The sequence below is a fragment of the Sparus aurata genome, chromosome 21 (assembly GCF_900880675.1).
Source record: "Sparus aurata chromosome 21, fSpaAur1.1, whole genome shotgun sequence".
In the NCBI taxonomy this organism is placed as follows: Eukaryota; Metazoa; Chordata; class Actinopteri; order Spariformes; family Sparidae; genus Sparus; species Sparus aurata.
Window position 1 is genome coordinate 15,873,942 of NC_044207.1, and position 15,494 is coordinate 15,889,435.

General features: G+C 39.0%; 1 protein-coding gene across 26 annotated transcripts in view; it reads right to left on the reverse strand.

Moving 5' to 3' along the window:
* The window catches only part of epb41l3b (erythrocyte membrane protein band 4.1-like 3b), a 58,635-nt gene that overhangs the window by 30,387 nt on the left and 12,754 nt on the right, over nt 1-15,494 (reverse strand). For 6 of the 26 annotated variants that reach the window (XM_030401626.1, XM_030401629.1, XM_030401632.1 and 3 more), the window contains exons 1-3: nt 14,830-14,990; nt 5,157-5,323; nt 960-1,100 (exon numbers count right to left, since the gene is read on the reverse strand). In XM_030401626.1, the coding sequence (XP_030257486.1) occupies nt 960-1,100; nt 5,157-5,312 (297 nt within the window). In that variant the 5' untranslated portion in view covers nt 5,313-5,323; nt 14,830-14,990. Of the gene's footprint in view, nt 1-959; nt 1,101-5,156; nt 5,324-14,765; nt 14,998-15,494 lie in introns of those variants that run through there. The other 20 variants (XM_030401630.1, XM_030401637.1, XM_030401636.1 and 17 more) reach the window with 11 other exon arrangements.

The following is a 15,494-nucleotide window of genomic DNA, read 5'->3' on the forward strand; positions in this document are numbered from 1 at the left end:
TCTGTTGTTGGTTATGTTCAATGGATGATATACGTCTGAAAAAGTCTCTTGTGCTTCTCTGTTATGATTTAATAACCCTTCTATTTACTTGTATTTGCATTTTTTGGACACATCTATATGGTCAGTAAATTAAATATAGGATTACATCTGTTTTTCACAGAAAAATGCCTCAAATTCCGTTATAATGAATGGCTGTAACTTGCTTAGGACCGGTCATACGTAGACATAAATTCATATGGAAGTCAAAAACATCCTGGACTATCTTTTAATAATTAAAAAAATGTCTGAATTAACAACTAAAAACAAAACATTTCTTGCTACATTTTTTCTTCCAGGTCTTTGAGGGTTAAGTGGGCTGCAGTTGCTTAAAGACACATTTCTACATGGAGACGAGGAAAAAAGCAATCATGAAACCTTCTTTACTTATAATCACCAAATTAAATAAAGAATACTTGCTCTAAATTAAAGTGGTTGGGGAAAAAAAAAAAAAAAAAAAACACTCGGGTCTTGGTGTAATTATAGTCATTACAGACTGATACAAATATCATTAGAGCTGCTGCATCACTGAAAGGCAATTCAAAAGACCAAGTGACGCAGCAGCAAGAGTTTAATTTCAAATAACTATCTAAGTGAAAAGCGCTCATATAATCAGTTTAGACTGAAACTTCCACTGAATTATCCCTTTAAACATTTATTAAAAAGTGAAAAGACTCTCAGTGCCAAGATCTTTTCTGTCTTAGTATTTTCTTTGGTCCAACTGTTGACATTAGGGTCACAATCTTTTAAGATTAATGTTCAGTGAAAATCAAGCAAATTGACTTCGTAGTGTGGAAGCTGTTGAAGGCTTACATAAACTTAAGGGTTGTTTTGATGTTAAAATGCAGATGCAGCGGCTTTTATAATCAACTTTTCGGACCACTAAATATGAAAAGAAGACTTCTGTTCCTGCAGTTGCTCACCTCTACATTGAGTGAGAAGTCGGAGCCGTCCAGCAGGGTGACTTTACACTGCATGATCTTCACCTTCTTCACTCCTCTCAAAGGAGACCTTGACAGACGGCTGGTGGATGACTCGTGGGATACGTCGTCCTCCTGCTGCTCCTGAGAGGAAGAACACAAGGGTCACTTAAATTATTAATATGAATGAGTTATTCAACAGATTACACTGAAGTTTTCCGTGTGTGTTGCACTGTATTTACTCTGCTTTCTTTGTTAAACATGGCAAAGCATTCAGATACCCCTCCGCTGTATGAAGAGCCTTCTGACAGAAATCTTTTAGTTGAAAGAGTTCAGAGACCAGAAATGAAAAATACCTTCTGCTCCCCTAACTGCCTCCTCTAAACGTCAGTTTTCTTAATGTGGTCATCTTCAGCAAAACCGCCCATTCTGTCACATGTTCAAAACCTTAAAATTGACACTGAGACCCTGAGTGAATGTAATCAGGTCCCACTGAGAAGAGCTAGAGGTGTACTGCCATTTTGTCTTAAACAGAGAAAATCCAATTTTCCACTTCGCTGAAAACAAAGCCCTTCCTGACTGACTTCATGCTGAAAAAGAGGCCTTTGGCTTGCAGACATTTTTCCTTCTTACTCACACACAAACTAGATTTAATGCCCCTGTTCATTTTCATACTGAACATTTTCTTATCTTGTTCCTCAGGATATATTGCTCACATTGTGCACATCTAATGTAGCTCATGCAGACTAGTCTCCTCTGTGGAGAAGGAGAATTAAAGTGGTGGTGAATTTATATTTGATTTAGTTCAATTCAACCAAAAACCATAGGATGTATTTCAAATACTTATGGATGATTTGCGACTAATAGAAATAAGCACCACAGATGTAGAAAATCCCAGCAGTAAAACTGAGGCTGTTCATTCATTTGTGCACCCTGCTGGAGCAGAGAGATATCTCAGCCCGAGCATGCGTCTCACAGGAAGACTGACAGTGTTGTGGCAGAGAGCTGTGATTTCTCTCAGCCTTGTTTCTGCCAATTCACACATCTCTGACAATGGCAGGGCATCATACATCATCCTCACTGTGACATGACGGGGGCTCTCCAATACAGAAAAAGTTTAAGGGATACAGTAAAGATCCCCTTGAAAGTGATATAGGGAAGTTATTCCTTTTATCAAATTCTGTTTAGCCATGCCACTAGAGTTTCTTCTATCTGGTAATTGTTGTTTATTCCACCACGAAAATCTTTAGAAGTCTGACATATTTCTATCTCTCTGGTCAAAACGTCCGGTGAAAAATAACTTCCTCAAAGCATAGTATGAATTGCATTATAGGTTTAGTCGGTGATTCTAGAGAATGAAAGTTGATGGCTGAGTCTCATTCCCAAGTCGTCAGATGCTGACACTTAGTCGGTGATGCAGGGCATCAGCGGTCTCCGTGAAATGCTTTTAAGCTCAACAAACAGATAATATTTGACTGTAATACCTCCCTATTTGTCTGGGACATGGAAACTCTATTCCTCTTTCAAGTCGTCCTGTTGGTCCAACACTTTACTATCGACTGAAATATCTCAACAACTAGTGCTGGCTGTGAAACTGTGCACTAATATAAAGTGGACAAATAGTAATAACTGTAATAATTGTCAATTGTAAGATTAAATGCCTGCAAAGCGGATGACATTCCAATCAGCCTCAGCTGTACATTGTGTTTATTGCTAATAACCTGCTAACACGTTTAACTAAGGTGGTGAACATAGAGAACATCATACTTGCTAAACAGCCAGATGTTATTTAACAGTAAATGGATTGTTATTGCTGATATTCACATTTAGCACAAGTCATAGTGTGACTATAGACTAGGAAGGCAACTAGCGGATATTATCATTCATTTTCACCAATTGATTCATGATTAATCAATTAATTGTTTGGTCGATGAAATTGCTTAGTTTATAAAATATCAAAAAGGTTGTTAAAATCTATGTTAAGATTTACACATACCAAATGTGAATTAAGAATTAACATAAGGTTTATAGATATCCGTCTATAACTCACACACAGTAGGTGTGAGCAATCTAGATTCATGATGTGAATATATTCATATAACAACCTAAACATCTATCTTGATATAGTGCAGAACATTTTCTGGAAACTAAATTTAAAATGTCTGTAAATATAATGTCTGATGTTCATAAATTTTAACAAAGCCGAGGGTATGCATCATCACTTCTTAACCAATGTTAAAATATGACATTCTGTTATGATTTGTTGCTACATAGCTCAGCCCAGGACAGAATTAATCTATCACCTCACCCTGCATCTGCTGCTCTCTCATTACAGCCCATTATGATTCACGTGTAAACTCATGCTCTATTTCTCCTCCCCATCAAACACCCCATTTTTCCATACTTATTCTTTCCCACATAGAGGAAGGCATGGAGGCAACACTGTTAGGTCAACAGAGACGTGTGAGCTTGCCCTAACATGCCGAAGATCATAAGAAGGCAAAACCTCTCATAACCATCTGTTTCTTCATGGCCACTTCTGGCTGTGGTGACCTTTAGACCCCTTAATATCGGCTGCTTGTAACAGATAGAAATCTAGAAGTTACACTCCTAAAATGTCATGTAAATGTTAAATTGATATATATCATATATAATATGGTTTGAGAACTGTCATATGGCAAACATCAGTCAAACCTCTAATAACATTTTTGGCATTTAGATGTTGAAATGATGTCCTGCTCTTTAGGTTATAGCCACAAAAAGAGAAACAGTGGTCCAGGTAATTCAAATTTCAAATGTAGGTTTTTTGTTTCGGATAAAATTGCACCTTGAACTATCAGCACCAATCGAGTGACTGCCAACAAACTGGTCCAGCTAGTCGCCCTATTTTTGTTTCAACTAGTAAACTGAGGAATTCGCAGGGAATCTTCCTTTAGTCTTAGACAGTCCTGCAGTTTGGTAGTACTGGAAATTCAATATGAAGATCGATAAGATCGTGAGCCCTGAAGGGAGCTCGGGCCAAAATCTGCAGACAAGCACTTAGTGTTCAGATAACATTAGTAGCTTCTTGGGCTGCCTCAGACATAAAATGTACAGACTGAACCCTTCTTCTGAATAGAGATCCCCGTTTTTAAAAACACACTGAACTAGAAGTTTTTCCACTCTTCTATACGAGAATTTCAAAGATCTGTTCAATCCACAAGCCTGCAGGTGGATCATGAGTGTTGTTCAAACACAGGAGAGAATTCTTATTCATGCCTTGATAGATATGAGGAGAGAATCTTTGATGGTGGTTGTTAAAGTGCTGAAGTGGTTTTAAGATCAAACTATCTTACAAGAAAAAAGAAACTACATTGCTTTTCAACAGTGTGATAAATGTCAGTTGCGTTAATTTATTTGCATTAACGTTGAAAGAAATTCCTCATCATGGGTTAATGGAGTCGACCATTCCAGGCTCTCTCAGAACGATAAACCTTTACCGGTTACATGTCTAACAACTACTGTTATGATCTAGTAACTGGTCAATTTTTTTTTACAATTTATCAAACTGTCCGGTTGCACTAAAATAATGGAAAATGGTTAAAAGAAAAAGCTATTCACAAGTCCCAAACCTTTTTTGTCTGATCAACAGTCAAACTGCCCTCAACCAGAGATCTCAAACCATGAGCTGCTAAAAGATGTGAGGTTTTACTTCAGTAGCTCAGTTTATTCACTCTCCCCACAGCTGTGTGACGTTATGTTAATCGGGACAATCGACTGACGTAATGCTGAGAATGAAAACATCCACACTTTGTCAGGGGTTTCTCCATCTGTGGTTTACCACATTTCCAAAATAAAAGCATGGAGCGCTGACTGAAAGAGAAGTTTACAGGGCTGTAAATGCCATCGAGAACACTGAGGTCATGTTGTCAGTATTGTTTGTTGTTGTTGTTGATTTCCATTTTTCACACAAAGGCACGATTCATCCAGCAGTGGGATGAATGGTTTTCAATGTGTTCTCAAATTCAAGCCTGATCTGAATAGATACGTATGATGCTAACGTCATAAAATCCCCCCTAAATTCAATCACTTAAGTGTTTTTGTACGAGTGAGGTCAAATATAGAAGCATTTTAAATGGTAAATGGTTTTAATTGAATTCTAGTGGTCAGTGATGACTGGCTCGATCCTCGTCCTGTTGGTGTGGTCATGACGAGGCTCACCTGTTCTTTCCTGGCTGGGGTGCTGTGTCCAGCGGCGGCAGGAAGCTGCTCCGGCTGGTTCTGGGGCGATGTGGTTTCTGCAGCCTTCCCCTTCTCCTTCTCCTTGTTCTCCTGCGGCTGCTTGGCCTCAGAGTCTGCGCCTGATTCAGTTGTCATGGTAAATCATGCTGGAGTCGGGAAGAGGAGGGGAAAAGGGGGAAAACTGGATGAGTCAGCTGACTTGTTATGAAGTGATGTACGGATGCTTTTTCAGCCCCTATGTGATGATAAGCTCCTGCTCTGATGTAGATGCAGAGATGAGGGTATTGTTTGACAGCAGAATAAAAACTGAAATAAATGTAAGTGGCTTAGATGCACTCAAGTGTCAGTAGCTGATCATGGAAAGTGCCAAGACTGCTGGTACCCTGACAATACATTATACAATAAATTGTATGACTTTTCACATAAAAACTGTTTCAAAATACTTTCATCTAGGGATGCAGCTAAGGATTATACTCATCATCTGACAATTATTTTCTCTATTAATCATTTCATCTGTAAAATATGAGAAAATAGTAAATGCATAATGTAAAATATTCAGTTTACATTGATGTAAAAGAGAGAAAAGCAGCTACAGCAATGCCAACACAAGAGAAGCTGGACTCGACAAATGTTTCTCATTTTGGTGGGAAAACTACAAGAAACAGCTGATCTACCTAAATGGATCAATTTTCTGCTGATTGACTGACTGAATGCTTTAACTGCCTAATCACAAACTAACCAGATCTTGGATCCACATCAAATTGTGCTCACTCATAGATACCAGCCACCTAAACACCCGATATTTTTCCATCAAGATCAACAAATTATTCCCTGAGAAATCCATGAAACCCCCATCAAAACTTCACGGGGTCAATTCTGGGCCGAGACTCAACCTCCATCCAAGTTTTGTAGAAATACATTCAACAGTTTTTGTGTAATCGTTCTGACAAACTGACTAAACAACCAATAAACAAAAGGACACTGGGGGAAACGAAACCTCATTCATGAAGTAAAAAACTGATGAGATAAGACTAGTTGCATGTTTACAACATTTAATAAATGGTTCGTACTACATTCATTTATCAAATAAAAATGAACATTAAACATCTGTATACTGCAGCTTCTCCAAAATGAGGATCTGCAGCTTTACCCCATTCTGTGTCAATAAAAACTGAATCAATTTGTGTTTTCAACCAAATTGTTCAGACACTTGGAATCTGGGAACTCGCCTAAGGTATTTATTACTTGTAATTGTATTTTGCAGTTAACTGATCGACTATTTGGTTTATGAGATGCTATAAAAATAGTAGTAAAAAGAAAAATGTCCATCTCCGTTTCAAAAAGTCCAAGGTGGCCATCTTTAAATGACTAGCTTTGTCTGACCAACAGTCCAAAAATTGGAGAAGCTACAATTATCCTGCATTGCAACAACAACAAAAAATGACAAATCAATTATAAAAAATAGTTGCCTGTTCATGGACTTTAGTTACATTGTCAGCTCTAGATCAATTAAGCAGAAAAAATATTATTAATGGTAATACTAACAAAAAAATGACAAAAAAATCCTCAAGGTTGCTCAATGTATTTATGCCACCCTAGTTACTCCACAGACTATTTACACACAAGCATCTAAAGTATCCGAGCAGCACCACAACATGTCTTTCATATCATGACCTTCTCCCTCTCTGAATAGCAGCATACCAGCGACAGACGGGGTCCCAAGGGCCTAAAACTGGGTAATGAGAGGAAACATCTAATGGCCAGTTTTACAAAACAAAGATGACAGATAGGACGGATCACACTGGGGGCCCCCCCAGAGCTAACCGCACCCACAGGCTTTGACATTGGGATGTGGGGTTTGGAGGGCGTAGTGTGGGACAGCAACACTGGGCCTCTGCTACACAGAGTCTGGGGTTTGTAGTACAGATGCCTGTCATTCTGCTGTTGGCCTGCGTCTCCCTCAGCTCTATTTATAGGGGTATGTTTACTCCACGGTGGGAGGATTCAGGGGGAGGATCTCAGACCTCGAGCCACGTCCGGGGACAAAAACAAAAGCAACAGTGTTGGCGAGGTGATCCCCAGAACTTCTGACGTGTTAAATGAAAAAACACAACAATTAAGATGAAGAACTTTGGCTCTAAAAGCAAAGCATCGCAACGCAAAAAGAAAACTGCAAGGTATTGATTATTTCTAACCCCCCCACCCAAGCAAGATGGGGATAAAGGTATTGTACAATTTGTAACAATAAAAACCTGTCTCACTCAGAAAACGTCCAACATTCACCAAGGCTTTTTCAAGTACTAAATTTGGATGAAATGCTGAACTCCACAGGTCCTGCTGTGAACAGCACTGGCACGCACATAACTGGATTATTAGCAGCTGGAGTTCATGCCCTCATCATGCCTCCATGTTGTTTTGTACAACTAACATTCTGTGACAGACATGCTACTTTAAAATGCATTGAGCCGAGCAGAAATGAATGTTTTATTTTGTCCGATAAGGGAAACTTTGCAAAATTTCAGTATCATCAGACTGTGGGTAGCAATGTATATACAAATGAAGAATCATAAACTAATATTTTTTTTGCCTGCCCAGAGCTTCCTGCTTATTTGCCGTCAAAGGTCAGCCAGATGATTACACATCTTGTGTCCACCAAATGAAAAATATCCCGTGACAATCAGACATAAACTAGGCAGTGCTATGAATCAAGATGTTGTTACTGCACTGCCTATTTCTCCCCTTATATCTTTTCAGAAACATTTTAGAGAGCATGTCACAATTGTAAATGAACAATTGGATTACATTTTCAAACCCTGACAGCTATAACATTGTATTCTTCTGTATAGGGATCGGCCACAAGTGTGATATAGCTATCATATTTTATAAATGTATCACACTAAGACCATATAGAAAAATGTAAATATTTTTGTTTTGTTTTGTAGTAAAAGTGTTTCTTTTTTTCTTTCTTCACACATGCGTAAGTGGTTGGTGGTGAGGATAAAATAGAACTGAAATTACAACAGCTCTATATCTTAGCTGTAATACAAGAAAGTTTCTGACTAGGCCACCCCTGCTAACCATCACCGCCCAACTCACAGTCGTCACCCACCAGCGGAATAGTTTATTGGTCCTGTGCAGCGCTGTGCATCACACTCCGTAGTTTTTCTATCTTATTATCAAAAGTGAACACCACAGCCCTTTATCTCTGTCTTTTCTCGTCATATAGCACGAACTAAAAAAATATCTGCATCTTTAATCAGTAATCAGCTGACAGACGATGGCTCCACAGCTAACCTTTGCTTCTCTTAACCCTGCTATGAAACAGGAACTATAGTAGGAGGGGAGGAAAGGAACATCTTTGCACCATAGAAATGAAGGAAGAATACGTTCAGTCACTGGTGACAGGCACTCTTCACAGGGCCACACAACAGCCCACACAGTAGCCTTGTGTGTGGCCCTCACCATGGACTGGCACATACATTATGCATTCAGAAAGCTGTATTCACAACTCATAGAGCCCTGGATTACTGCTAGTATACAGGAGATTTTGCTGATTACACCAATATAGCCTAACCATATTGACTGAAAGCCTTTTGTAATCCTATCATCTTAAACACTTTTGAATGTATAAACATGTGCTTTGCTGCTGTATTTCTAATTAATCTTTGGATCACAGAGATTCAACCTCTCAGGTCATGAAAGCTTTAGCATTTGTTGTGAGAAACAGCTGGTGTCTGGTTAGGTTTTACCAGGAAAATCCTCAGGCTCACAGGAAGAAGGGATGAGGTCTGATAGCATTTTGTCTGATCCATTAATACATTTCAAAACCTTTCCAAATCTTGTGTAAGGTTTACATTTAAAACATTTGCAAGAAGCTAAAAGCTAAAATTAGGACTGTAGCAGATGTTTCTTTTTTGACATTCAAAGCATTTATTGATGATTTCAAATGAAACTTTTAATGTTTGTATGTCATCACATTTAGGTTTAAGTCTATCATCCTATATCACATTTCGAAATCCTTGGACAAAATTCTCAATTTGAATATAGTGATTAACCAGATTACATACATTGAGTCTAAATTGAGGCTTCCTTTAATGACTATAACCGATCCAAACTCTTTCAACAGTCATTACTGATATAAAGTGATGACTTCTCGTTGGATCCCACAAGTGACGAGCTGATGCAGATAAATAACAATCTTTGTCCGTGACGACTTCCATAATTTACTCATTTTATTTGTTTTTGTGGTTATGTAAATGTGATTTATGGTGCTGTTAGATTGATGCTAGATTAGAACATTTGACAAAAGATTTTTTAGCACTGCATCTTAATGAATCAGGGTATTCTGCAAAATTAAGCCCCAACAGGAGGTGATGCACATGTTTCTTGCATCAGTAAATCTCAGAAATTAAGAAAAAGAAGAACACGGCATTTAGCTTGAACAGTTAATGACTGATCAGAAGCAAATGCTACACAAAACTCCAACCATTAGCACTTCAATACATCATCGTTTATCTCTCACATTATCATATTAAAAAGGAGCCCCTCATTCATCTGTCACCTGATGGCAAACACATTTCTCACAGCTGGAGATAAAAAATGATGATGTGACTTCTACGAAGGACAAGCAGAAACCATCCATCTCCTTGTCTTCTTCCAGAAACAAAACTTCCTCAGAAGAACAATTACATCATTAATAAAAACACTCCCAATTCTTCCTCCCTATATAAATCAAACCTACCCACACTTAATCAAGCCAGCTGTCTGCCATTAAACAAGCACTTTAAATCAAAAATCAAACCACATTCAGACAGACTGCTGAGACACCACCATTGCAGTGGATGTCCATATCCATGCTAAAAGCTCTGCAGAGGTTTATCAGTATGCCACCACATTACATAATTGATCACTGACACTAAATGCTCTGTTGCTGCCTGTGCATGGACGCTCCCATTTTAAGGTCCGTTTGTGATTGTAATGAACGCTGTTGGAAAGTGGCCTGCGCACTCGGAATCACGCACACACTCATGAGGATGAGGGACAGCCATCTGTGCTGAGTGCCATTAGCCGGAGTACCACAGCTGGGCCCATCCCTGCAACCCCTGCCCCCACAAACCCATCACGCCCCTGGAGACTTACGGAGGTCACATGGAGGGACATGGTTGGCGTTTTTTGACACGTCAGGGCCCATCCCGAACCGGCCTGCCGTATGATGTGACCCCTCTACATGGCTGAAGGGCTGACAGCTGTCACACACAAATGCAGCTACTGTAACTGGATACCATGTAGCTGGTCTGGCCACTCAAATGAGACACCTCTGCTGAGGGGTTACAGATCCCCGAAGAGCTTTCAACGGTCTTGACGTCAAAACAACAACATTATTGATATGTTTCGTCACTAAAGGCAAAATCTATCTATTTTCAAAATCCATTTTCATTCAACACTTACATTAGAGTGAAGACTTTCACCACAATAACTTATAATAGATGCAACATTACAATAATCTCTGTTTTCATTGAGTGCCACTATTTATGGCAACCACTGGAGGGGAGCCGTACTGTCACAGTAACAGTAGTCTGTATTAATTTTGTGATGGAAGAAAAGCGGATTTACGGATTTACTCAGCAACAGTTTTGATAATCATCAAACCATTTAAGTCACTTTTCAAGTGAGAGTTGCATTATTTTCACGACTACAGCTTTTGCAATGTAAAGATCTGCTGCTCTGCCTTGTCTTACATTGTAACAGATTTAATCTATTATTAAATCTAGATTTAATTTAATCTTGGATAATAAATCACTTTCAAAATTTCAAGCAAAATGTCAAATATTTGCTGGTTCCAACTACATAAATGTAAAGATATGCTGCTTTTCTTGGTCATTTATGATAGTAGTAAATCTTTGGGTTTTAGACTGTTGGATGGACAACATAGTTAATTTAAAGATGTCAATTTGGGCTCTGGGAAGTTGTAATGAGCAATTTTTATAATATTTGACATTTGAATGACTAAACAATTGATCTATTGTGAAATAGTGTTGGACGGTATTGTATTAAAGTAAGACAGTCCAATATCTTGACAAAATCTCAATTTTGATGCCATGTTACATTTTTGCGAATATGTGGGCACTGCAGTGGTGCATGTGTCAACTTGCTGTCAGAGAGAAGAAGAAGTGACAAAGTGCAGCTGTGCTGGTCGAGGAAAACAAGAGGTCCTTGCCTTTGACTTCAATAAAGTGTGAGAGACATTTTTCAAACAAAAAAATGTAAATGTGTAGGACAAAAGATGTGATGTGGTAACAGTATGACACCAGCCATCATGTTCTCATCTGATCTTCATTCCATTTGAACTGATATAACAAACAACACAAGCAATTCTGACACTATTGAGACTCGTTTTTTAGAAACAATAACAGGTGACTGACTTGGTTAACAAGCTACAAGCTCACAATACACGTTTTAGCAGGAAGTTGAAAAGGGCACAACACATACAGTAAAATGTTCCCCATTACATCTCGCAGCCTAGTACAGTTCAGTTCTGCTCTTAACAATTCAAGAAATCTAAACAACCCAGATCTGTTTTCTACCTCAGTGGGTTCAGCCAGAACATTCTCCAGCTCCAGAGCAACACAAACACAAAGAACAGAGACACTTCTGACCATTTCATTTGGGAGCCACGCAAACGCGGGTCAAACAATCCATAAACAACATGATACAAGTTCCTCACAAGGTACAATATGTCATACAATTTAACAAATCAGTGAGGCAGCAAAACATCTAATTACATTCTTATTATTGTAGGAATGTTCGGATAAAGACACATTTTGCATGAACATTTGGTTGCCAGTTTATTCGTTACAACTAGCTAAAACTAATTCAGTCTACTTCAACAGTTCTATAATAAATCCTCTCTTGATCGAGGTTTCGTTTTGGTTTAAACCGATACAGACAGGTGTTGAGTCATCCTGTCAGTATAAGGTAATACAACTGTGTGCGAGACATTCATATCATCCACCGCACACAGTAAATGTCGGAAAAGAAAATGGCTTTCCAAATTTGATTTAGTTATCGTTTCATCCTGTCCTCAAAACTCCTTTACTTGAATGCTTATAGACTGAGCAGAAGGAGGCAGTCCACATCTCAAGGGCCGAAGGTAGACTCGTAACATGAAGGTGACTGCAAGCTGAGAGCATTTTTTTGCTGAGGGGGCCATAAATCCTGTCAGCTTTGCTGCGTTTACATTCTTGGCATTACTGTCTCTAGCAGTGAAGACGTTCAGGGACACAACAGACAGACCAGCGAACTTGTTATTGTTATCTTGTCTTGACTGTGCACTTCATTATGCGACACGATCAGTGTTGCCTTTGTTGGCGTGCAGTCACTTAAGGCCAGGGTCGGTTTCCTTGAAGGCCAGGCACAACCATCGCCAATGTGTCTGACAGGGAAATTACAGCTCCTTTTGACACAGAGAAAATCCCCTGTTGATGTAAAAGATTAGAACTAAATCTTGGTAGCTTGATGGAGAGCTAATAACTTCTTATAGAGAGGCTGAGACGGGCCAATAGGGATTAGGCATTTTATGAGATTAGCAACAGGTAATCAGTAAATCAGCTGTGACTTGATTAACAATAATGTCTTCAGGGGAGCATAACGTTGGGTTGTTGACATCAGGTGGGACACGTCTACACTGCACTCATATTATTATTTTGGACAGCAGCTCATTGGGAAACACGTTGTTGACCTATTGGGATTGCTTGTTCTGTCCAACACACACTCCAAAATTGATATACAGTTAGAAAGAAAACTAGAAAGCTACTCGGTACAACGCATACCTCAGCCAAGGCCAACAATCCCCTTTAATACAGTCAAGGCTAATCCAATATCAAACTCTACAGCGCAAATTGTACTCAATCATACATACATCCATAATCCTTAATTATCAAGATCTGCACATTATTCCCTGAGAAATTAATGAAAATGTAGAAAAATGTGCAACTAGCACACATATTTGAGATGAAGGAGCCACTTACAATAACTTAAGTGATTATAGAATAGATTATCAAAACAGGTGATTAATTTTCTGTCAACTGAGAAGTGGATGAATCACTTTATCATTTCACCTCTATCTTGAATTCTTTGGTGCTTATTCTGCAAAACAAAATACAGTTACAGCTGTTTTAAATCTAATCACCACTGTTCACCTTTTAAAGACAGATTAGATGAAAAAAGAGGATTTTGTCCATTCACTGGGCATTTTCATGATCCATTTAGCTGGTGATCAATTCATTTTTACAATCATATAAAAACATAAAGAGGCAGCAAAACTTCAAATTTGAGAGCGAGAGAACGTTTGAGTTCCATCTTTAAAATTACCTGAAATGATTAATTGCTTATTTTTCTTTTAATTGACTAATTGGGAAGTATATATGTATGTATGTATATATATATATATATATATATATATATATATATATATATATATATATATATATATATATATATATATATATATATATATATATATATATATAAATAAAGAAGAGGCTGTTGCCATTTACCTTTACATGACCCCACTGTGACTCTGTCATGTGACCTAAATCTTTGTTTCTGGCTTTTTGTCCTTATCAAGAGAAAGGGAAGGAGGTATCATGTTGCGAGAATCTTAAAGCGCTTTCAAACAATTTCATGATTTAGTGATTATAAAAATAAGGCGGATTCCTGTAAAGCAACACTAATCAGATCGGATCAATTTGTTTTTAGCAAATTTGGGCCAGGAAGACCTCAACAACACCCCAACCCACTGTAAACAGGTCACTGTGAACCAAGCCTGTGATCACACATGCTCTCTCAAATCAGTCTGAACAACAAGGCCCCACAATGCTGCTGCTGCTGCAACAACAGCTTACTGTGCATCTTAATTAAATTGTCAAGTCAGACTCCTGCCATTGCTTTCGGTTCCGTCAAGGATGCGAGGATGCTAAAAGAGGATCCAGACCGTGTCACCCTGCCCCTAACCACGCCTACCGCACTGCAGATCAAAAAAACACCCAAGTATGTCGTCTCAACCTGCGACTGTTCAACAATTTCTAATCCATTCACCGTCTTCAAATGTAACCGTGTGTGTGCCGGTGACTCAGCGCTCAGTGTTCAATGGTGCTGGGAAAAAAACAACATTTCAACCATTTTTTTTCCACTTTCCTTGCCTCGCGCATGCAGCACGTTAGCCGACTGTACCTTCAGCGGCGTGTTTCCTCTGATATATCCGCTAAATGCTTTGACTTTCAGCGGCACGGTAACAGCCGCTACATGCTGCTCATTCAGCGAAAAGAAAAAACACATCACGTCGCCACAATGTAACGCACAAGGCTACAAAACACACAGGCGGATACAAAAGAGGTTAGGAGCGGTGTTGTCTGACACGTCCCCTCGACTTTTCCGCCCGGCTGAGTACAGGCGGAGGAGTATTTTAATGTTAATTATCTGTCATCGGTCCGGGAGGTGGTCAGACGAGCAGAATGAGGCAAAAAACGAGGAAACAACAACAGCGAGCGACACAAACACGGGGGGGGGGGGGAAGCGTGCATCTCTTACCAAGACAAGCCTAGTAGTGTAAGATTATAGGAAAGCAGCAGTAGAAATGTTTTTTTTTAATTACCAGGTAAACCGTCCTCGGTTATGTGAGTCTCATTCGCAGTGGGCTTCTGTTTCCTGACAGCGGTGCTACTCTGCTGCAGTTCCCCCTCTCCAGCAGCCTATCACGCTCCACTATGCAGCTCACAGTAGAATTGTGGGATATGAGGACAGCCGGGACTTTATTTTAGCAGCACACTCCCCCCCCAACACCACACACACACACGCGCGCGCGCGCACACACACACACACACACACACCGAGCATGGCAATTAATGGCACGAGGTTTGTTGTTTTACTTTTTTTTTCTTTCTTTTTTTTTTTTTTTTCCCAGAATCTCTATTCACGATGTAATGTGATTAAATGAAACTCAATCAGTGGTGGAATGTAAAAAAAAAAAAGGTCCAATAACTCAAATATTGTACTGAAGGATGGGTTAGAATGCACTCATGCTGCTCCATGTCAGTGGAGAGCTAAAATAGAACACTGTTTATATTGTACATATATACACAAGTCTATTTCTGTTTCTTACCTTTATTTTGTACTATTATTATTAACTATGTACCTATAACTGTCCTTTGCCTGCTGTGACACACACATTTCCCCATTTGCAGGACTAATAAAGGAATTCTGATTCTGATTAACCCAAAGGAAAAAAAAAAAAAAAAATGTTTTAAAGGGGCATTATTG